We start from the raw sequence: 24,467 nt of genomic DNA on the forward strand, positions 1-24,467 counted from the left end.
AACATTTTTCAGTTTATATAGTGAATGTTTGAGTTTGTAAAGAAGAATATAAACACTGCTATTTTTTTGAACAGTCTAATATTCACTTTTCTTCAATTTGTTTAGAGGAACAACACAAATTTGATATATTTTTCTTCATGTTTTGATTTGGAATAGAATGTGTAGTGTTCCCAATGAATTTGTGTGTATTAGAAGGCTTTTGAGCTTTATTCACTTTTTTCAACAAACTGCTATTATTTTGAACACAACTGTGTGTGTGTATATATATATATATATATATATATATATATATATATATATATATATTTGGACATGTTGAAAATTTCCATTGCCTGAGACCTTAGACTGTCCAAAAAACATCTCAAAAACAGAAGCCACTATCTTAAGAAGGGAGGGACCTGAATATTGATTCTTGCCAGCAGCAGCCAATAAATTTTGAAATGTGGAGTGACCTAAAGGGGGGGGGGGAGAGGAAGGTGGGTGAGGGATGATGTACGTCTAAGCATGATGAGAGATCTCAGATGGTTGTAGCCTCAAAAGGAAAGAAATAATGGGAGATAAAGAGGAATCATGAATAAATGTTGAAAGGTGTTGGAACAGATCATATGATGGTATTCACTTCCAATTCTTCATTTAGGTCGTTGGGTGTAAGACTACCTATTTTGAATATCCAGTAGGTTTCTTGGGCACATAATATTTTGAACCTCTCGACTTTGTCCAGAGCTGCTGGTATAGATTGAATGGCTGTGACTCTAAGTTTGGAGGAGTCACTATTGTGATGTTCTATGAAATGTCTAGCAATGCTGGATGCAGAGGCTTCATTTTCTACATTTCACCCGTGTTCTCCAAACCTAGTTTGCAATGGCCTGATGGTACAACCCACGTAACATAGTTACATAGACCAGCCATTCCTATCAGTAAATTGTTTTTGTCCATGTTGAACATGAATACAAGTCCTATATTTCTGCTTTCGGCACTGGAACATCCCACAAAGTGAGAGGAAAGTGGGGAAAATTTGAGACTGGGAGCCTTTATCCTTCACTTTACTGGTAGCTATTTGATTTTTGAAATTTGACGCTCTTCAACACCAAGTTTGGCACTTCTGGAATCTGGAAATGCTATGGAGATGTAGGCTCGAAGTGTGTTGAGATCCACTTACAGACTGATCATGATACAATTCAAGGTAAAACAAAAATTTGAATGTTGGGATCTGTAACAATTTGAAAATTGTAAAACTGTAAATTTGATTCCAAAAGGGTTATCATTGCAGTAACCAAAAAAATCCATAATGGTACTGGGGTCCCCTTACCAGATGATGATGACATAATCATCAATATACCGTCCTTAATATAACAAAGGATGGGAGAACTTGTTGTGGGCCCAGATATATTGGTCTTCCCATAATGCCATGAAAAGGTTGGCATAACTTGGCGCAAAACCCGCGCCTATTGCTGTGCCATCGATCTGAAGATAAAAATCTTGAATAAAATTAAAATAATTGTGATATAGTATAAACTTTGTGGCTTCCATCAAAAACCAGTATGCACTATTGGAGGATCTTCTGGGAAAAAAAGAGGTTCAAGACCACTCACCATCGACAATTCATTCAGAATGTCCAGAGCCATTAGATATCAGCAGATATGTAAGGTCCCTATCCATTATGAGACATTATCACAATACTAAGAAATGTATTCAAAAACCCATCCTAAGTTCACACCTAGAGGATGATTTGTCGGAGACCCCACAGGACAATCTAAATCTAATGACTATAGACATTCTGAATGAATTGTCAGTGGAGAGTGGTCTTGAACCCCCTTTTTTTTCAGAAGATCTTCCAATAGTGCATATTGGATTTAAGCCCCCTTCCACCTACATGGAAGAAAAATATATGCATTTTCAAATATATGTAAAAATATATGTTACTTTTTAATGTTAAAAAAAATTATTATATTTAAAAAAATATATTTTTTAAAATATATAAAATGAGTACATGAAAGACGCATTTCGTCTACTTTCAGATAGCGCACCTTTTCTCCCTCCTAAAACCAACCCTTTGCCATAATATAAATTTTAACTCAAAGATCTAGTGGACAAGGCAATCAGAAAGGGAGTTCTGGATCAGAATGAAAAACATTTCCTCCTCCCTGGGTTCTTCTCCGTTCCATACTTCTACCACTTACCTAAGGTCCACAAGGATCTTCATCATCCTGGTAGATACATAGTGGCATCAATGGATAGTCTTACAAGCCATCAGATTATGTTGACAGCTTCCTCCAACCCATTGTCCAGAACCTTCCAGCTTACATCAGGGACTCCAGTCATCTCCTAGAGATGCTTGAATGTTACACATGGGAAGAAGATTATCACTGGATCTCCCTTGATGTCACCTCCCTTTACATGAGCATATCCCATGACAAGGGTTTAGCCGCTGTTCAATATTTCCTAGTTAAAGAAGGAAATTTAAATTCTCTTCAGGCCAATTTTTTGATGGAAGCCACAAAGTTTATACTATACCACAATTATTTAAATTTTATTCAACATTTTTACCTTCAAATCCATGGCACAGCAATGGTCATGAGTTTTGTGCCGAGTTATGCCAACCTGTTCATGGCATTATGGGAAGACCAATATATCTGGGCCCACAACAAGTTCTCCCATCACTTGGTATATTACGGGTGGTATATTGATGATGTCATCATCATCTGGCAAGGGGACCCCAGTACTATTATGGAATTTTTGGGTTATTGCAATGATAACCCTTTTGGAATCAAATTTACCATTGTTACAAATCCCAACATTCTAATTTTTTCGGACCTTGAATTGTACCATTATCAGTCCGTAATTAGATCTTGCACACACTTCGAGCCTACAGCTTCTCATATCTCCATAGAAACTGTTGTCATCATTAGAAGTGGATTTCCAATATTCCTTTTAGTCAGTTTTGTTAGCTCAGACACAACTGCAGCACTCTAGCTGACTATCAAGCTCAAAGTTTCATTCTTAAAAAAAGTTTCTCAAGAAAGCTCATAAAGAGGAGGATATTCATCAGGTATTTTTTTAAATATCAGATATCATATCAGTCCCCCTATGTTGCTCCATCCAAGTAAGCTCCACCACCCAGAAAAGGTTCGTTTGTCAGGGATGGAGGTGTGACCAGAAGTGTGTGGACTGACACAGGGAAACTTTTAAAAAAAGTTTCTCAAGAAAGCTCATAAAGAGGAGGATATTCATCAGGTATTTTTTTAAATATCAGATATCATATCAGTCCCCCTATGTTGCTCCATCCAAGTAAGCTCCACCACCCAGAAAAGGTTCGTTTGTCAGGGATGGAGGTGTGACCAGAAGTGTGTGGACTGACACAGGGAAACGCAAGCTTCAGATATGGTATAAATAAGACAATTTATTAAGACTAACAATACAAACAAACGCAGTGCACCAAACCCCAAGCTAACACAAATACATACAACAAGGTGAAACAAACCCAAACCTAAACTGATAAAGATACACAGGTACATATACATATAGAGCACAACGTAGTCAGGCAGGCCGGGTCAATAACTATCGGGCAGGTAGGTACAGGAGGAGCAGGCGGAGAGAATGGTCAGGGTCACAAGCCAGGGATCAAACAGGAAAAGTCAGCAGAGGTCAGGATCAGGCAGGGTCGGCAACAAGTCAGGCAGTAGCAGGAACAGGAACAGAAATGCAGGTTACAAGGTACAGGGGCCCATGGAAAAACACACACCAAGGCACAGACTGCAGGTCTGGCCATCCCTTAAATACACCACCTGCAATCAGCCCCAGGTGATGGCTAATTGCCGAAGTGAACCTCTGGTTGTTGAGAGCACCCGCTGGCCAGCCCTGGTACTGCAGCCCACAAGGCAGGTGAGTCCCACTACTATTGGCAAGTCCATTCCTGACATCGTTTTTCATGACACAGTTTAAGGACCAACATTGGTTGATTCGTGCAATTCTTTCTAAACACTGGGGTATACTCCAGAAGTGCCAAACTTGGTGTTTAAGAGCGTAAAATTTCAAAAATCGAATAGCTCCCAGTAAAGTGAAGGATAAAGGCCCTTGGTCTCAGATTACTATCCCCACCTTCCTCTCAGAGGGATGTTACAGTGCTGAAAGAACAAATGTATGACTTGTGTTCGTGTTTACCATGGACAAAAACAGTTTACTGATAGGAATGGCTGGTCTTATGCCATAGAGGAATTTTTAACATGTTCCTCCAACTTCATGATATTTATCATCACCTGTCCCTGTAAACTATGTTACATGGGTCATACCATCAGGCCCTTGCGAACTAGGTTTGGAGAAATGTAGAAGATGAAGGCCCTGCATCCAGCATTGCTAGACATTTCATACAACATCACAATAGTGACTCCTCCAAATGTACTGTAGAGTCACAGCCATTCAATCTATACCAGCAGCTCTGGACAAAGGCAAGAGGTTCAAAATATTATGTGCCCAAGAAACCTATTGGATATTCAAAACTAGGTAGTCTTACACCCAATGGTCTAAATGAAGAATTGAAAGTTAATACCATCATATGATCTGTTCCAACACCTTTCAACATTTTTTCATGATTCCTCTTTATCTCCCATTATTTCTTTCCTTTTGAGGCTACAAGCATCTGAGATCTCTCATCCTCATTAGATGCACATTTTCCCTCACTCACCTTTCTCTCTCCCTCCCCTTTAGGTCATTCCACATTACAAAACCTATTGGCTGCTGCTGGCAAGAATCAATATTCAGGTCCAAGTAAGGTTAGTAATATAACTTAGATTACAAAATCTTCAGTTTTACACAAATTAGTTGATGCAAGTTTGTATACGCCCGACAACAAAAACTGCTACATCTAGTATTTTGTATGACCACCATGATTTGTAAGGACACCACCAAGTCTTCTAGGCATGAAATGAAAAAATTGGTGACATATTGCAACATCTATCTTTTTCCATTCTTCAAGAGCGACCTCTTTTAGAGCCTAAATGATGATGCTGGACGGAGAGTGATGCTCAGCGTTTCTCTTCAGAATTCCCCATAGGTGTGTGGGTTCAGATCAGGAGACATACTTGGTGGCAGATCCTGGGCCTTCTGTGGTGAGTGGCAATGTTTCTTCTTGCTGAGCCACCTGGAATGCTGGACAGCTCCCTTGACAATTATTTGAATGATCCTGCCTTAGCCTTGTTTGTGATGAACCTTGAACCCCTTGCTCTTCCTATGAACTTCCTGATATAAGCCATGTCTCTGCACTTCCCGTTTGCCAGATTATTGTTCTCTCCAGCCAGTATCTTGCTCCTTGCCTTCTCTGCTGCCATCCATATTTTGCTACCACTCGTTATTGACCCTTAGCTTGTTCTTGACTATGCTTCTGCCTTATCCCAACCTGCGACTGCTCATTACCGACCTTGGCTTGTTCTCGACTACGCTTCTGCCTGATCCCAACCTGTGACTGCTCATTACCGACCTTGGCTTGTTTACTGACCACGCTTCTGTTAGATCCTTACCTGCTTATTAAGCTACTGGACCTCTGCCTACTCACCTCCTGGTGGGGTGATCCTGAGGACTGGGACCTGGTGCTAATACGCAGCAAAATCCATCTTCACCACCAGGAGCTCTGGTGAACACCGGTTAGTACTCCTCTGCCACAGTGACCTGCCTGTGTACCTATTCCCCTGATCATGACAGAATAATCTGGCCCAAACATGGAGGCCGCTATAGCAAAAGTTGTGGCTCCTTTTAGGCAGCAAATTGCTGAGCTGCAGGAATTTGGGGTTACCGATCAAGAAAAAGTTGCCGAACTGGAAAGTATAGTGGATAGGCAACAGGGAGAGATTCATACTCTGCAGAGCTACTTGCTGGAGCGAGATGATAGTAACACACATATGCCCCAGCCTCAACCATTTAAGTTTAATGGAGACAGCCACCATTACAGGGGTTTCCTTAATCACTGTTGTATATATTTCCAAATGCACCCTACTGTATTTCCTTCAGAGAAAAGAAGGTAATGTTTATTATTGGACTTCTGACTGGGGAATCTCTAGCTTGCGCCTCCCCTTATATAGAACAAGACAGTGGCACTCTGATTAATTTTGAGACCTTTTTGACAGCAATTAATCAGGTTTTTGATGATCTCAACTGCTGTGCTACTGCCGAAGCAAAGTTGCATAGTCTGCGACAGGGTAAATGCTCTGTCGTTGAATACACAGCTGAATTCAGATGTTGGATCGCAGATACCACTTGGAACCCTGCAGCACAAAAAAGCCAGTTCCGCCAAGGGCTTTCTGAACAGGTAAAGGATGAGCTTGCCAGAGTAGATACTCCTAATGATCTTGCGGCCTTCATCAAATTATGTATCCAAATTGATGAAAGACTTACAGAAAGGAGGAAGGAGAGGCTAGGAATGTTTGGAAATAATGGTGGCATGCATTTCTCTGCTAGTCCATTTGTTCAGCAGGATTCAAAAGTCTCTCTGGGTTCTAACACTCCCAAGCCTATGCAGGTTGATGCTATCAAAAGATCTATTTCCATTTAGGAGAGAGAGAGATGTTCAGAGAACTTATGTCTATATTGTGGGGACTCTGGTCATTTTGAAGTTAATTGTCCTAACAAAGTTAGAAGAACAGTTGCTATGGCTGACATGATTGTGCCTGAACAAATAAACTCTATTAGCCAGTCTGTCTCCCCAAGAAAATAAAGTGAAAACTCTACTCTCTTTTGTCACCCCTTTTTGTCATCCGTGAAATCTCCTGCTCAGCTATGCTGGACTCCGGGGATGGGGGGAACTTTATGGATAGAGAATTTGCCCACAGCAATAATATTCAAGTAAGAAATACTTGTGCCCCTATTGATATATAGAGAGTTGATGGTTCACCCTTATCTACAGGACCTGTTACCCATAAAACAGCTCCTCTGGTACTGCAGTTTGCGGCTGACCATTGTGAGACGATCATCTTTCAGCTGATTACATCACCCAAGTTTCCTATCATCCTGGGCATTCCTTGGTTCTCCACTCACAATCCCTCCATCAATTGGGGAGCACATATTATAGATTTTACATCCCCCCACTGTGAAAAATACTGTACAGAACTTTGTCACACAAGTTCTTCACCGGCCAAGGAATCTCAAGTTGATGTGGTAGCTATCCAGTCATATGACAACTTGCCTCCAGAGTACCATGAGTTCCGGGATGTCTGTGATAAGAAAAATGCCGATCAATTACCTCCTCAGCACCCATATGATTGTCCCATTGAGCTGCTCCCAGGGGCAGAAATACCGTTTGGCTGCCTTTTCAATCTGTCAGAACCCAAATTAAATGTGCTCAGGGAGTGGCTTGATGAGAATTTAGAGAAGGGCTTTATTTGACACTCAAGATCTCCTGCAGGAGCAGCCCTGTTCTTCATTGAATAGAGAGACTCCACCTTGTGTTCATGCATTGACTACAGGGACATGAATAAAATCACTATTAAAAACTGCTATCCACTCCCTTTGATCTTCGAAATGTTGGAAAGACTTCGTTCAGCCAAAATCTTAACAAAACTTGACTTACGAGGGGCATATAACCTTGTCTGCATTTGTCAAGGAGATGAATGGAAAACTGCCTTTAGAGCCAGGTATGGTCATTTCGAGTCCTTGGTTATGCTGTTTGGACTTTGCAATGCCCCTGCAACTTTTCAGCACTTCATCAATGATGTTTTTCGTTATCTGTTGGACCAATTTGCGATTGCTTATGTGGATGATATTCTCATCTTTTCCGATAATCTGAAGGAGCACCGCAAACATGTTTGTACCATTCTTGAAAGATTAAGGAAGAATAGACTTTACATTAAATTGGAGAAATGCGGGTTTGAACAAACCCAGATCCAGTTCTTAGGCTATATTATTTCTCCAGAAGGAGTGAGCATGGATCCTGAGAAGATCAAAGCAGTGGTAGATTGGCCAGCCCCTAGAAATGGTAAGACAATTCAACGTTTTGTCGGGTTTGCCAACTTCTACAGAAAATTCATAAGAAACTTCTCTAAGGTGATAGCTCCAATTACACAGCTGACAAAGAAAGGGATACCCGTCATGTGGACCCCTGAGGCACAAACAGCTTTTGGAAAGCTAAGAACTCTTTTCACTTCTGCATCAATTTTGGTACATCCCGATCCTGAACTACCCTTTATAGTGGAAGTGGATGCTTCTGATTCCGCCGTGGGAGCTATCCTGTCTCAGCAAAGTGATGAAAAAATGCAGCTTATCCTTGTGCTTACTGTACTTCTCTTGTTTGATGTCTTCAGCTGAAAGCAATTATGACATTGGGAATAAATAGTTACTGGCAATGAACGAAGCCTTTTCAATATGGAGGTATCTGCTGGAAGAGGCTAATCATCCTGTAACTGTTCTCACTGATCATACAAATCTGGAATTCATTCCCTCTGCAAAGAGATTTTCTTCTAGACAAGCACGTTGGTCTTTATTCTTTTCCAGATTCAATTTTATTATCTCGTATCGACCTGGATTGAGGAATGGTAAGGCCGATACCTTATCAAGGATGTTGTCTGAGCCTCCCCAGGAAGGCGACTCTGAATGTTCAATTCTAACTCAAAAGAACTTCCTTTGGGCCACAAGTACCAAGACATTTTTGAGTCTTCTCAAAGAGGGGTATAAGAATGACTTACGCAATCATCCTCCTAAGGACATTAACTTTGAATACAAAAATGGCTTTTGGACTCAAGCACATCGTTTCTATGTACCTGAATCTGCTTGGGTGGAAGCCCTCAAATTAGTTAATGATTCTAAACTTGCAGGACATTTTGGGATTTCTAAGACAGATGAACTTTTGTCACGTTTCTTCTGGTGGCCTGGTTATAAGAAAGATGTCAAACGCTATGTGGCCTCCTGTCTGATGTGCGCATGCCATAAGACACCCCGTGCTTCTCCTTTGGGGTTGCTCCAGCCACTTCCTGTTCCATTAAGACCTTGGGGGTCAATTTCTATGGACTTTGTTGTCGATTTACCTAACCTTAAAAGAAATAACCACTATCTTGGTAGTGGTTGAACGTCTTACTAAGATGGCTCATTTTATACCGGTTAAGGGGGTGCCTTCTGCTGAACAAACTGCGGTGCTGATGGTTCAAGATGTTTTTAAACTACATGGAATTCCAGATGATGTGGTATCTGACAGAGAAATACTTCAAAATTTTGGAAAAGCTTTTGTTCAGCTTTAGGTGTAACAATTAACCTGTCATCTGCTTTTCATCCTCAGTCTAATGGTCAGACCGAGGGGACCAATCAAACTTTGGAGCAGTAACTTTAGTGTTTTGTCAGCTATCTTCAGGATGACTGGGTGGACTATCTTCCTACAGCAGGGTATCATCCAGTTTTTATTCCTGATCTCCCTATCGCAACTCAAATTGCTGCTGTTGCCAACAGATTAACTACATTGCAGGAGATTCAGGTGAAATTGATTGAGACTTTGGGGGAGGCTCAGGAATGTTATAAAAAGGCTGCCGACAGACATCGCAGAAAATTTCCTACCTTTCATGTGGGCGACAAGGTTTGGCTATCAACCAAAAAGCTGAAGGTTCATGTTTCATCTGCAAAGTTGGGTCAAAAGTTTGTGGGACCTTTCCAGATATCTGCTCAGATCAACCCAGTCACCTTTCTCTTAAAACTTCCTGACAGTATAAAGATTCACCCGGTTTTACACATATTGCTATTCAAACCATTTCATGAAAATCCTTTATCTGGAAGAATTCTTTCACCTCCTCCACCTGTTGAGGTACAGGGTGAAGAAGAATATGTGTTGGAGAAAATTCTTGACTCTAGGATGTTTAGAAATAAATTGCAATATCTTGTTCAATGGGAAGGATATGGGCAAGAGGAGAATTCTTGGGAGCCTAAGGAAAACGTTAATGCTCCTAGATTAACAAGAGAATTCCACCAGAGGTTTCTCCACAAGCCTGGTCCAAAGACATCCAGGGGATGTCCTGTGAGGAGGGGAGTACTGTCAGAGCCTGGGTCCGAACCTGGATCTTCTGTGGTGAGTGGCAATGTTTCTTCTTGCTGAGCCACTTGGAATGCTGGACAGCACCCTTGACAATTATTTTAATGATCCTGCCTTGACCGTGTTCATCATGAACCTTGAACCCCTTGCTCCTCCCATGAACTTCCTGATATAAGATATGTCTCTGCACTTCCTGTTTGCCAGATTATTGTGCTCTCCAGCCAGTATCTTGCTCCTTGCCTTCCCTGCTGTCATCTATATTTTGCTACCACGTTATTCACCCTTGGCTTGTTCTCGACTACACTTCTGCCTTATCCCAAGCTGCAACTGCTCATTACTGACCTTGGTTTGTTTACTGACCACGCTTCTGTTAGATCCTTACCTGCTTAATACGTTACTGGACAGACCTCTTCTTGCTCACCTCCTGGTGGGGTGATTCTGAGGACAGCACCCTGGTGCTAGCATGCAGCAAAATGCATCTTCACCATCAGGAGCTCTGGTGAACACTGGTTAGTTCTTAGACTCCACACCTCAGATGATCACTCCACCATGGTGACCTGCCTGTGTACCTATCCTGCTGGTCTTGGTGTGAGCCTTTCCACTGCTATAGCAATGGTCTTTGAGCCTGTCCCCTGTTAGTAACACTTGGCCACTGAATCACTTTCACCCTGTTCTTCAGAAATGTAACAGTAGCCTTAGATGTGTGTTTTGGATCATTGTCATATTGGAAAAGTGCCAAGGGCACGGAGTGATGGTGGCATGTTTTCTTTCAATATAGAGCAGTACATCTGTGAATTCATGATACCATCAATGAAATGCAGCTTCCCGACACTAGCAGCACTCATGCAGCCCCACAGAAGGACACTGCCGCCACCACCACCTTGTTTCACTGTATGCACCATGCATTTTTCTTTGTACTTCTCACCTTTGTATACAGTTTTGAAGCCATCAGTTCCAAAAACATTTATCTTGGTCTCATCACTGCAGAGTATAGAGTTCCAGTAGTCATCTTCTTTTTCAGCATAGGCCCTGGCAAATTTTTCTGGGTGGGCTTTAGGAGAGGCTTCCTTTGTGGACAACACCCATGCATGCCATTCCACTGCAGTGTACACCATATTGTGTCACAGGAAACAATCTCTCCAGTTTGGTTTTTTGCTTCTTTAGCTAACTGCAGTGAACTTGCAGGGTGATTTTCTTCAACCCTTCTCATCAGAAGATGCTCATGTCAAAGTGTTAACTTCCTTGGATGGCCTGGATGTCTCTGTGAGGTGGTTGCAGTTCCATCTTTGTTAAATTTTTGCATCACTTTTGCTACAGTATTCTGACTGATAAGTAAAGCATTGCTGATATTCTTGTAGCCTTCACCTTTCTTGTGTAAATAATTTTTTTTTCTCAGGCCTTATGACGTTTCTCTTCCATGTGGTGCCATTGCTGACAGCATGAAGCGGGAAGGGGTTTTCTTAAGTAATGCCCTTTTATAATCAACTGTCTGCTGGATACCCGATTAATAATTAGACTCACCTGTAGTTTAATTCTTGTTAATTAGGATTTTGTTGTCTGAAATTTAGCTTTTCTCCTAAGACTTTCATTGGGGTATATTCATTTTTGCAACATGGTCTTGAATGAATTTGTTAGGAAAAAATTAATGGCCCACATTTGTGGGAGTGTAGTGTCCCATGATAAATGTTGAATCCGAAGGGAAAGTGTGTGTGTGTGTGTGTGTGTATATATATATATATATATATATATATATATACACATATATATATATACACACACACACATTTTTAGGATTGATGAGGTTCACTTAATTTATTATTCCTACTGTTTTTGGTTTGATTGCTGCTTAACGATATGAATCTGTTTGATCTGGTCTTTTTGGAAAGACAGTTCCAGTGTTATCTGTCTTGATGCTATTTCCAGCCAGAATTCAGATCAGTAGGGGTTAACAATTAACTCACACTACTTATTTTCCGAAGGTAAGCTATTGTGTTAGGCTGATGAAGGAAGTTTGTTGTTCTTCCGAAAAAATGTTCCCAGGAGTCACAAACTCACTCCCTCGGTGGTGTTTTTTGGCTGCTCATCCTTTCCTGCACGGCAGTCCTGTCCAGTGAAGCTTCGGTTTCAGCGATCCGCTGATCCACTAGTGCACATAGCAGCTGAAGCACTTTTTGCTAAGCTCCTGGCTTTGCATCCCGCGCTCTAAAACGCCCATCATCTCTGCACCTCCAGTGGCTGCCTCTCCCTCCAGCTCTCAGTGAATCAAGCCATCCATCTACTTGCGGTTATGGACCTCTGCCATAATGACATGCCTGCAAACACTTCACCCTTGTGAGTGCAATATTATATGATTTCAATGATCTTTTAAATAAATTGACATACTACACTATATTGGTTCCTTGGGTGCCTCTCTCCCCATCCCCATTTATTAATTTGAGATATCGTTCCTCCCAAGCCAGATTTGAGTTGGCAGCCTGGTCCCATTTGTGTCTGTATATGCAGTGGGGCAAAAAAGTATTTAGTCAGCCACCAATTGTGCAAGTTCTCCCGCTTAAAAAGATGAGAGAGGCCTGTAATTGGCATCATAGGTAGACCTCAACTATAAGAGACAAAATGAGAAAAAAAAATCCAGAAAATCACATTGGCTGATTTGGAAAGAATTTATTTGCAAATTATGGTGGAAAATAAGTATTTGGTCACCAACAAACAAGCAAGATTTCTGGCTCTCACAGTCCTGTACCTTCTTCTTTAAGAGGCTCCCCTGTCCTGCACTCATTACCTGTATCAATGGCACCTGTTTGAACTTGTTATCAGTATAAAAGACACCTGTCCGAAACCTCAAACAGTCACACTCCAAACTCTACTATGGTGAAGACCAAAGAGCTGTCGAAGTACACCAGAAACAAAATTGTAGACCTGCACCAGGCTGGGAAGACTGAATCTGCAATAGGCAATCAGCTTGGTGTGAACAAATCAACTGTGGGAGCAATAATTAGAAAATGGAAGACATACAAGACCACTGATAATCTCCCTTGATCTGGGGCTCCACGCAAGATCTCACCCCGTGGGGTCAAAATGATCACAAGAACGGTGAGCAGAAATCCCAGGACCACACGGGGGGACCTAGTGAATGACCTGCAGAGAGCTGGGACCAACGTAACAAAGGCTACCATCAGAAACACACTACGCCGCCAGGGACTCAGATCCTGCAGTGCCAGACGTGTCCCCCTGCTTAAGCCAGTACATGTCCGGGCCCGTCTGAAGTTTGCTAGAGAGCATTTGGAGGATCCAGAAGAGGATTGGGAGAATGTCATATGGTCAGATGAAACCAAAATAGAACTGTTTGGTAGAAACACAACTCGTCGTGTTTGGAGGAGAGAGAATGCTGAGTTGCATCCAAAGAACACCATACCTACTGTGAAGCATGGGGGTGGCAACATCATGCTTTGGGGCTGTTTCTCCGCAAAGGGACCAGGACGACTGATCCATGTACAGGACAGAATGAATGGGGCCATGTATCGTGAGATTTTGAGTGCAAACCTCCTTCCATCAGCAAGCGCATTGAAGATGAAACATGGCTGGGTCTTCCAACATGACAATGATCCCAAACATACCGCCCGGGCAACGAAGGAGTGGCTTCGTAAGAAGCATTTCAAGGTCCTGGAGTGGCCTAGCCAGTCTCCAGATCTCAACCCCATAGAAAACCTTTGAAGTGAGTTGATAGTCCGTGTTGCCCAGCGACAGCCCCAAAACATCACTGCTCTAGAGGAGATCTGCATGGAGGAATGGGCCAACATACCAGCAACAGTGTGTGCCAACCTTGTGAAGACTTACAGGAAACGTTTGACCTCTGTCATTGCCAACAAAGGATATATATATAGTATTGAGATGAACTTTTGATATTGACCAAATACTTATTTTCCACCATAATTTGCAAATAAATTCTTTCCAAATCAGCCAATGTGATTGTCTGGATTTTTTTTCTCATTTTGTCTCTCATAGTTGAGGTCTACCTATGATGCCAATTACAGGCCTCTCTCATCTTTTTAAGTGGGAGAACTTGCACAATTGGTGGCTGACTAAATACTTTTTTGCCCCACTGTATGTCTAGTTATACAGCTTTACCTCTGGGATTATGTTTATGCTCACATGTCACAGTATGAAGTATTTGTTACATTGTATCATATGTGTTTACTTTTAAGTTGTTACAAATTTCAGCCAATGAGTAGACCACGTTGCTACTCAAACACTAGCAGTGATTTGTTTCATTGAATTCATAAACAGCACCTGATCTGTGAAGGAGTGTCACAGGCAATTTTCTTTTTTTTGTTTTCTGGCTTGAATTTATACACCTGTGGCCATGGAGGTGATTGGACCACCTGAATCAAATGATTTGGAGGGGGTATCCCAATACCTTTGGCAAAATAGTGTGTGTATATACACTGTGAAGAATTATTAGACAAGTGAGTTTTTTGACCAAAGCATCATTTTTTTCCAACTCCAAGCTGTATAAACTTGAATACGTATTGGATTTAAGCATATCAGGTGATGTGTATTTGTGTAATGAGGGAGGGTGTGGTCTAAGGAGATCAACACCCTATATCAAGGTGTACATAATTATTAGGCAGCTTCTTTTCCTCAGGCAAAATGGACCAAAAATAGATAATTGGCTCTGCAACGTGAAAAACTGTAAAAAGCCTTTCAGAGGGATGCAGCACTGGGCCAAGAAATATCTGAAGACAGATTTTTCAAAGGTTTTATGGACTGATGAGATGAGATTGACTCTTGACGAACCAAATGGATGGGCCAGTGGCTAGATCAGTAACCGGGCACAAAGCTCCACTTTGAATCAGACGCCAGCAAGGTGGAGTGTTGCAAAAGTGCTGCATCCCTCTGAAAGACTTTTTATAATTTTTGACGTTTCAGAGTCAGTTAAATCTCTTTTTTGGCCCATTTTGCCTGAGGAAAAGAAGCTGCCTAATAATATGCACACCTTGATATAGGGTGTTGATCTCCTTTGGGCCACACCCTCCCTCATTCTCATTACACAAATACACATTTCCTGATAAGCTTAAATCCAATAAGCATTCAAGATTATATAGCTTGGAGTTTGACAATATGGATTTGGTTAAAATACTTACTTGCCTAAATAATCCTTCTTTTGAAGGTGCCATTTTTGGATATATAAGGAAGCCCTGATTTTGCCCCATTTATTGTGGCGTGCATTGTGGTTGGATGTAGTCTGTAAGAGGTAAGCTGAAAGGACTAGATTTGATGCAGAACAGCTATTGATAATCAGGCTTTATATGACATTGGATTTCTATTATTGTTTTTTATTTTTAAAAATACTTTGTAAGTCTACAATATAATGTGGGACCTGGGGGATCTGTATAACATTTTGGGTGAAAACTGGGACCAGCATTACAATAGGCTTAGTTATGCTGAACAGATGATTCAAATGTAGTGCAGCATTATCGGTTCTATACAGGTATGTTTTAGAACTGCTTAATGTGTTGTGTCTATTGTCTTTAGCTTGAATAAACATATAATATAGACTATCCACTCAGTATTGATGTTTAAATTTATAGTGGGATTGGATTGCATGCTTTGAGTGGCCCGGAATATCAATTAGCATGTAAAAAAAATCTATATTTAACAGGTAATTTTTATTTTCTATTCTTAGAGGTGGTTATGGTCTAAGTTTGGGTCTGATAATATTCTGATCCTTATGTAATAATATAATTATAGATGATCCTTTGATGATCCTGAGATGGATCTCCGCTATATGTATTTGCTTCTATGCTATGAAAGGTGCCTGATTAGTGTTATGAACCCATAATCGACTACTACACCCATTAAGTGAGTTGACATAAGCGGATGGTTAAATTTATTGGTTTCTCATAGCAATATCCTGTTGGTTTTGAACACCCAGTTATGATAGGTGTGTGGCTTTGTTTAGCACACGTGTTTGGGAATGTGTTCTATATGTCTGTATAGGTACAACTGAAGTTGAGTGGCCACATTGGGGTATAGTGTTGCCATTGGTTGCCTCCACACTGCCTGCACCTGACACTTTGAAACAATATGTGAGTAGTTAGGGAAGAAAAGTATATAAAATTTAAGTACATTTTGTATGTGTTTAGAATATACACTGCACAAAAAAAATTAAAGGAACACTTTTAACCAGAGTATAGTATCAAGTCAATTCAACTCCTGGGATATTGATCTAGTCTAAGTAGCAGAGAGGGTTGTTAATCAGTTTCAGCTGCTTTGGTGTTAATTAAATTAACAACAGTTGTACTAGATGGGCAACAATAAAATGACCCCCAAAACAGGAATGGTTTTACAGGTGGAAGCCACTGACATTTTTTCCCTAGTCAAGTTTTTTGACTTTTTTTCATTAGTTTTGCATTTGGCTATGGTCAGTGTCAGTACTGGTAGCATGAGGCGATACCTGGACCCTACAGAGGTTGCACAGGCAGTCCAACTCCTCCAGGATGACACATCAATATGTGACATCGTCAGGTTTGCTGTGTCTCCTAGCACAGTCTCATGGAGGAGATTCCAGGAGACAGGAAGTTACTCTATGAGAACTGGACAGGGCCATAGAAAGTCTTTAAGCCATCAGCAGGATCGGTATCTGCTCCTTTGTGCAAGGAGGAAAAGGATGAATACTGCCAGAGCCCTACAAAATTACCTCCAGCAGGCCACTGGTGTGAATGTCTCTGTCCAAACAATCAGAAACAGACTTCATGAGGGTGACCTGAGGGCCGATGTCCTCTAGTGGGCCCTGTGCTCACTGCCCGGCACCATAGAGCTCGATTGGCATTTGCCATTGAACACCAGAATTGGCAGGTCCACCACTGGCACCCTGTGCTTTTCACAGATGAGAGCAGGTTAATCCTGAGCACATGTGACACATGAAAAGGTTTGGAGAAGCCGTGGAGAATGTTATGCTGGCTATAACATCATTCAGCATGACCATTTTGGTGGTGGGTCAGTGATGGTCTGGGGAAGCATATCAATATAGGGACACACAAACCTCTACAGGCTAGACAATGGCACCTCGACTGCCATTATGTATCGGGATGAAATCCTTGGACCCATTGTCAGACCCTACGCTGGTGCAGTGGGTCCTGGGTTCTTCTTGGTGCATGACAATGCCGGACCTCATGTGGCGAGAGAATGCAGGCAGTTCCTGGAGGATGAGGGAATTAATACCATTGAATGGCCCCCACACTTGCCTGACCTAAATTCAATAGAACACCTCTGAAATATCATGTTTCAGTCCATCCGATGACACCAGGTTGCACCTCAGACTGTCCAGGAGCTCAGTGATTCCCTGGTCCAGATCTGGGAAGGAATACCCCAGAACATCATCTGCCATCTCATTAGGAGCATGCCCCAATGTTGTCAGGCATGCATACAAGCATGTGGGGGCCATACGACCATTTTGAGTTGCTGCAATGAATTGTGAGCAAAATGGATTAGCCTGCTGCATCATTTTTTCATTTTGATTTTTGGGTAAATGAAACATATCAACCTACAGAGGACTGAATTCAAACGATGGGGCATCCTTACGTTCCTAACACATTACCCAGTCCATATCAGTATAGATATCCAGAGTGATATTTTTCTCCATTGAGATCTGATGTGTTTTCACAGTGTTTCTTAAATATTTTGAACAGTGTATTTAGTATTATAAATTGTTATATATTTTTTTAGACACACTATTCACTCCCTTTTTTTGAAAAATGAGGTCCTGAAGAAGCAGCTTTTGTGAAACACGTAGATGTCTTGGACCATAAATCAAGGAGTGATTCATTCGTTTTAAGTGATCTGCATAACTGGGAATTGAATACCTCCCCAGCATTGCTTTTAATATGTATATATTGTTTATAAATAAACTAATGTAAAGTTGTTCTAAAAACACTTGTATGTCCTTTTTGGTACCAGTAGAGTCCATCTTTTTCCCTTGTGTGTATTTTTCTTTGTTTAAAGTCCACATTACTGGCTGGTAAGGCCAAGACATGGGATATTTTTCTTTCATGTTTGCAGCACCCAGAGATGGTGTGACACTAACTTTTAACCACTTCTAGCATATGCACATAAACAGTCTAATGAAAGCTGTAATCTATCTGAGGGGCTGCGAATGTGTTAAACTTGACAGATACTAGTCTCAGACTAATGATTAGGATTAGCTGGCAGATCTGACCCCAAAACACAGTTATCACATGAATGGAAAGCTTGTAAGAGGCCTTTCATGCTTCCTGGAACTTCTATGAGGAGAAAGAGATTCTTTGTATCAGTGGAATATCTGCACAAAAACACAGTATTGCAAATCAATAACCACAGACAAAAAGTAAATGGCAAAATACATGTGCTTATATTAACATATATTACAAAAAAGATACAAAGCTGTTCTTTTTGTTTAACCCAGGGGGTATTAAAGCTTTGAGCCTATGAATCCACTTACATTCTGTTTGACACAATCCTTATTTAAGTTTGTTTCAAGATCAAATCTACTCTTTTCTGTTATTTAGCCCATAAAAGCACCTTTCTGAATCTCTTGGTACTATATCCCCTCTGCTGTAATCTGTCATATAATTTATCTTCTAATTTGAAATCTGTTCAATCTTGGGATATGATGAATAATTTTTTATATAAATTTTGTTTAAATGATTTTTTTCCTTTTGTTATATTTTTTTTCCCTACTATATATAATTTTGTGTGCATCCATACTTCTAGTCTCAGTTTATTACTTACTATAGAGAAAGTAATTTATTTATACCAGGGATATCTAAGGAGGCCTTTTTAGGTTCTTCATGGGATTGATGTTAAAAAATAGAACAAGATTATATAAATAACTATTCAAATGATTCTAAGTTATCAAACAACCTCTTTCAATTGAAAAAATATTAGTGAATAACTCTAACCTCTATTGGCATGTAAACATGTTTAAAAAATAAATATATAAATAAAAAAAAATACATAGAGGAAAGAATTAACCATTACAGAATCAAACATTTTCTAGTATTAACCACTTGCCCTCTAGAGCAGGGGTGGCTAACCTGTGGCTCTCCAGCTGTTGTGGAACTACATTTCCCATGAGGCATTGCAAAGATGGGAAGTTACTGACTTGCAGAGGCATGATGGAACTTGTAGTCCTGCAGCAGCTGGAGAGCCGCAGGTTGGCCACCCCTGCTCTAGAGGATTTACCCCCCTTAATGACCAGGCCTCTTTTTGCTACTCGGCACTGCACTAATTCAACTGATAATTGCGTGGTCATGCAATGCTGTACCTAAACGAAATTTGCGTCCTTTTTTTCACACAAATAGAGCTTTCTTTGGGTGGTATTTGATCACCTGTGCGCTTTTTATTTTTCACGCTATAAACAAAAAAAAAGAATTTTGAAGAAAAACTATATTTTTTTACTTTCGACTATAAAAAATATATAGTAAACTCAAAGTTAGTTATAAATTTAGACCAAAATGTATTCTGCTACATGTTTTTGGTAAAAAAAATCCCAATAAGTGTATATTTATTGCTTTGTGTGAAAGTTATAGCGTCTACAAACTATGGTATAGATAATGGAAGTTACACAGCTTTTCCTTTCTGACTGCTCATCACATTTCTTGAGGTGCTAAAATACCAGGATAGTACAAACACCCCCAAATGACCCCTTTTCGGAAAGTACACACCCTAAGCTATCTGCTGAGAGCCATATTGAGTCCGTGGAAGATTTATTTTTTTTCCACGATTTTCTGGAAAATTTGTTTGTTTTTTTTACACAAAGTTGTCATTTAAATTATATATTTCTCGCACAAGCCATGGGCATATGTGGAATTGCACCCTAAAATACATTCTGCTGCTTCTACCGAGTATGGGGATACCACATGTGTGAGACTTTTTGGGAGCCTAGCCACATACAGGAGCCTGAAATCCAATGACCACTTTGAAAGCCTGAAGGTGCGTAACTTCCTCATTTCACTTCTTCACTACCTATCACAGTTTCGAAGGCCCTGAAATGCCAGGATAGCACCAATCCCCCCCCCCAAAGGACCCCTTTTTGGAAAGTAGACACCCCAAGGAATTTAAAAAGAGGCATAGTAAGTATTTTGCAGATCTCATTTTTTTCTCACAAAGTTTTGAAATATAAAAAAAGAAAAGAAAAAAATGTTTTTTTTTTTTTCTTCATTTTCCAAAAACGTGTGGCAACAAACGTGTCACGGTCTGGGTCAGGTTCAGAGACCAGTTGCTATAGCAGTGTAAGGCTTACCTTAAACCAGCAGGATAGGTACACAGGCAGGTCACCCTGGGAAATCACGCAGGCTCACCTGAGGTGTGGGGTCTAAGCACCAACTGGTTTTCACCAGAGCTCCTAATGGTGGAGATGGATTTGGCTGCGTGTCAATACCAAGTCGCAGATCTCAGGATCACCCCACCAGGGAATGAGCAAGCCGGTAACCGATAGCGGATGAAACAGATTTGGGATAAGCAGCAGCAGAGTCAAACAAGCCAAGGGTCGGTCACAGATGGTAGTGGATGAGGATGAGATGAAATCGTGGTCAGGAACAAGCCAAAGGTCGGTAGCAGAGGTATAGACGGCAGCAGGAACAATAAGCGGGATATTGGCTGGTAAGGCACAATAATCTGGCAACCAGGAAGTGCAGAGACATGGCTTTTATAGGAAGTTCATGGGAGGAGCAAGGAGTTCAAGGTTCAAGAGAAAACAGGGCCAAGGCAGGATCATCCAAAGAATTGTCAAGGGAGCTGTCCAGCATTCCAGGTGGCTCAGTGAGAAAAAACATTGTCTCTCACTGCAGAAGGCCCAGGTTCGAGATCTGCAAAATACTCACTATGCTTCTTATCAAATTCCTTGGGGTGTCTACTTTCCAAAAATGGGTCATTTGGGGGGTTTGGTGCTATCCTGGCATTTCAGGGCCTCCAAAACTGTGATAGGTAGTCAGGAAGTGTAATGAGGAAATAAAAGCCTGAAGGTGCTTATTGGATTTTGGGGTCCTGTACTTGGCTAGACTGCCAAAATGTCTCTCACATGTGGTACCCCCATACTCGGGAGAAGTAGCAGAATGTATTTTGGGGAGTAATTCCACATATACCCATGGCATGTGTGAGCAATAAATCATTTAAATGACAATTTTGTGTAAAAAAAAAACTTTTTTTGTTTGTCATTTTCCAAAAACTTGTGGTAAAAAAAATAAATTCTTCAATTGATTCAACATGCCTCTCAGCAAATAGTTTGGGGTGTCTACTTTCCAAAAAGGGGTCGTTTTGGGGGGTGGGGGCATTTTATGCCCAGCATTAGAAGTTTATGCCACACATCATTCACTCTTCTAACCACCTTATGACCAAGCCTTTTCTGACACTTTTTGTTCACATGAAAAAAATCTGTATGTTTTGCTAGGAAATTAATTTAAACCCCAAACATTATATATTTTTTTAAAGCAAATGCCCTATTGGATAAAATGGTGGGTGCTGCAATTTTTCTGTCACATAGTACTCGCGCAGCGATTTTTCAAACGCAATTTTTTTTTAAAAAAAAATACACTTTTTTTACTTTTAATGCACAAAACACAGTATAATTTATTTTGATTTTTTTAATTATTTTTACACTGCCTCTTTTTTTTTTTTTTTTCTTGATCACTTTTAATACTATCACAGGGAATGCAAATATCCCCTATAACTTCAATGGGCATTGTCATATATTCTTTTTTCAGAAATCTAGGTTGTGTCAGACTCTAGATATCTCCTCTGCCCTTACATTATCTAATCATACCAAGATCGGTGTGATCAGATGCTTTCCCAATTTACAAATGACGCTGTTTATATCCTGCGAAACTGAATGAAATGCTTGCAGCTTCTGATTCCTTCACCATTCTGGTCTCCAATCAGCTCTATGATCAGCTGGCAGAAACACCGGCTGCATTCTCTGGTTCCCCCGATGGCAGGGGACTGCCCGAGAAGGCCGAGGAAGGCAGCGGTGGAGGGGGGGCATTGTTTCCCGCTGCTTGTAAAAGCAATCCTGCAGCTAATTAGCCACTAGGATTAATTTTACATGAAAGCTGATCGCCAGCTTAAAAAAATTATACCAGGATGATGCCTGCAGCTGTAGGCATCATCCTGGTATAACCATTCAAAGTCCAGTGATGTACCAGTACATCGCTGGTCCTTGTTGGGTATATATGCTATGTTCTTTTTTTTTTTTTTGTACGCAGCCTGTGGACTGAATGAAAAAAGAAAAGAAATCTCTGCCCACCATTAAAATATACCGCCCTGCATCCACCCACTTCTAATGGTGGGCACACATTAGGTCACACTTTGCTACATGCGCCAGTTCCAAGATTGTACAAATGTCTAAATAGTGGCACTCTTAAATAAAAATTGTCCACGTACAAGTGGTACCCCATATGGAAAAAGGATGACATCAAGTCCCAAACTAACTTGCCACTGCTCCCCATGTAGTCTGGGAATCCGGGGGGCTCCACGTGACTATCTTTTCCCTCGTAAATCCGAAGCTTATAAGTATAGCCTGTTGTCCTCTCACAGGTCTTCTACATCTTGACCCCATATCTGGCACGCTTGCTGGGGAAAAATTGTTTGAATGTAAGGCGGCCAGAAAAATTAATGAGGGACTCATCATTGCAGATTTTTTGCTGGGGAGTATAGACATCTGCTAATTTTTGGTTAAGGTGATTTACGAGGGGCTGAATTTTGTGTAGCCAGTCAAATTCAGGGTCACCTCAAGGACGACAGAGTGTATTGTCGTTGAAATGCATAAAACACATTATACTCTCATATCTATGCCTGACCATGGCAGCAGAGAACACGGCATATGATGAATCAGGTCTGTGGACCAATACAACCACAATTCATTTTTTTTAGTAATGCCCATGTTAAGGGTTAGGCCCCAAATAAATATAAATTCGAAAACCGTACTGGGTTTCTATGCGAATGGTCTGGCAAGGTTTGAATTTTGGTTGGTGGCGATACATTGTTGTGCGTATAAAACGCCAGTCCAGTCAATGCATACAGATCTTCCGTGAAAAACAGCTCCAAAAAATCAAGGGGAGTAGTTAAATTTGCTGTTTCCGCCTGAGTTCTGGGTTGGGCAGTGAATTCGGGAAGTACGGGTGCTGCAGAATTTGTGGGTTGCCAATCGGAAAGATACTAGGAGCTCTATGGGCCTGTGTGCGAATTCTTGGTGGTTGCGGGACAATACTTGTGCTCGCCACCGCACCAGCTTGTACTGCACTTATGGGACTTGCCACGTCGCCAAGTCATACTGCAGTGCTGGTATTATTATTATACAGGATTTATATAGCGCCAACAGTTTGCTCAGCGCTTTACAATATAACGGGAGACAATACAGCAACAATACAGTTCAATACAAGAGGGTTAGGAGGGCCTGATCCTGGGAGCTTACAATCTAAGAGGTATGTGAAAGACCAGGATGTACTAGACCGCTGGTGCTCGCCAGTTTACCAAAAGGTAGCGCAGCACTAGTACTGGCACTCTGCTGCATATGAGAGTCATCAAAATTTATGGCAAGTGCTAACAGAGATCAGGCCTGTTTCTTCCAACACTGCGGTTTTGTGTACAATATATCAAGTAACAGTGACCTACTGACACTGAACTTGCTGGGGGAGAAGGGGGGTAAGGGTAGGGGCTAAATGCAGGTACTGGCAGGTGCCATGGCTGATCCCGCTAACGCTGCATTTTTGGGGACGCTATACTTCACCGTGTTCCAAATTATTATGGAAATGATATTTTTCTCATTTACCTAAATAATTGATGTAAATAACAGTCAGCATAATTCTCATGTTATTGACTATTAAGAGTACAATTCAAATTTTATTGAACAAACTTTCTAATGATAATAGTATTTTTTTTAAACATAAAAAACTTACAAAGCACTGTTCCAAATTATTACGCACAGTAAGTTTCAAAACACTTTATAGGTTGTAAAGAACTGAAAATTGTCATTTGTTGTGTTTGCAGCATATTTACTGAAATCAAAAGCTATTTCAATCAAACTTTTAACAACATTTTAGCTTTTTAAACATTTTAACAGGTCACGTTACATTTTAACATAGGACCCCTTATTTTATAGCAGCTTCACAAGTCTTGCATCCATTGAACTTATGAGTTTTTGAACAGTTTCTGCTTGAATTTGTTTGCAAGATGTCAGAATAGCCTCCCAGAGCTGCTGTTTGGATGTAAACTGCCTCCCACCCTCATAGATCTTTTGCTTGGGGATGCTCCAAAGGTTCTCAATAGGATTGAGGTCAGAGGAGGATGGAGGCCACACCATGACTTTCTCTCCTTTTATCCCCATAACAGCCATTGATGCAGATGTATTCTTTGCAGCATGAGATGGTGCATTGTCATGCCTGAAGATGATTTTATTACAGAAAGCATAGTTCTTCCTTCTGTACCAGGGAAGAAAGTGGTC

General features: G+C 40.9%; 1 protein-coding gene across 1 annotated transcript in view; it reads left to right on the forward strand.

Annotated features, from left to right (window-relative positions):
• Positions 1-24,467, forward strand: part of LOC149454062 (uncharacterized) — a 104,644-nt gene that overhangs the window by 20,240 nt on the left and 59,937 nt on the right. The window contains 4 exon segments of the mRNA XM_089687850.1: positions 4,705-4,769; positions 8,476-8,889; positions 9,250-9,529; positions 9,734-10,030. Of these exon segments, the coding sequence (XP_089543976.1) occupies positions 4,705-4,769; positions 8,476-8,889; positions 9,250-9,529; positions 9,734-10,030 (1,056 nt within the window).

Source organism: Staurois parvus, unplaced genomic scaffold (assembly GCF_062004578.1).
Source record: "Staurois parvus isolate SC_StPar_1 unplaced genomic scaffold, SC_StPar_1.0 ptg000439l, whole genome shotgun sequence".
NCBI lineage: Eukaryota > Metazoa > Chordata > Amphibia > Anura > Ranidae > Staurois > Staurois parvus.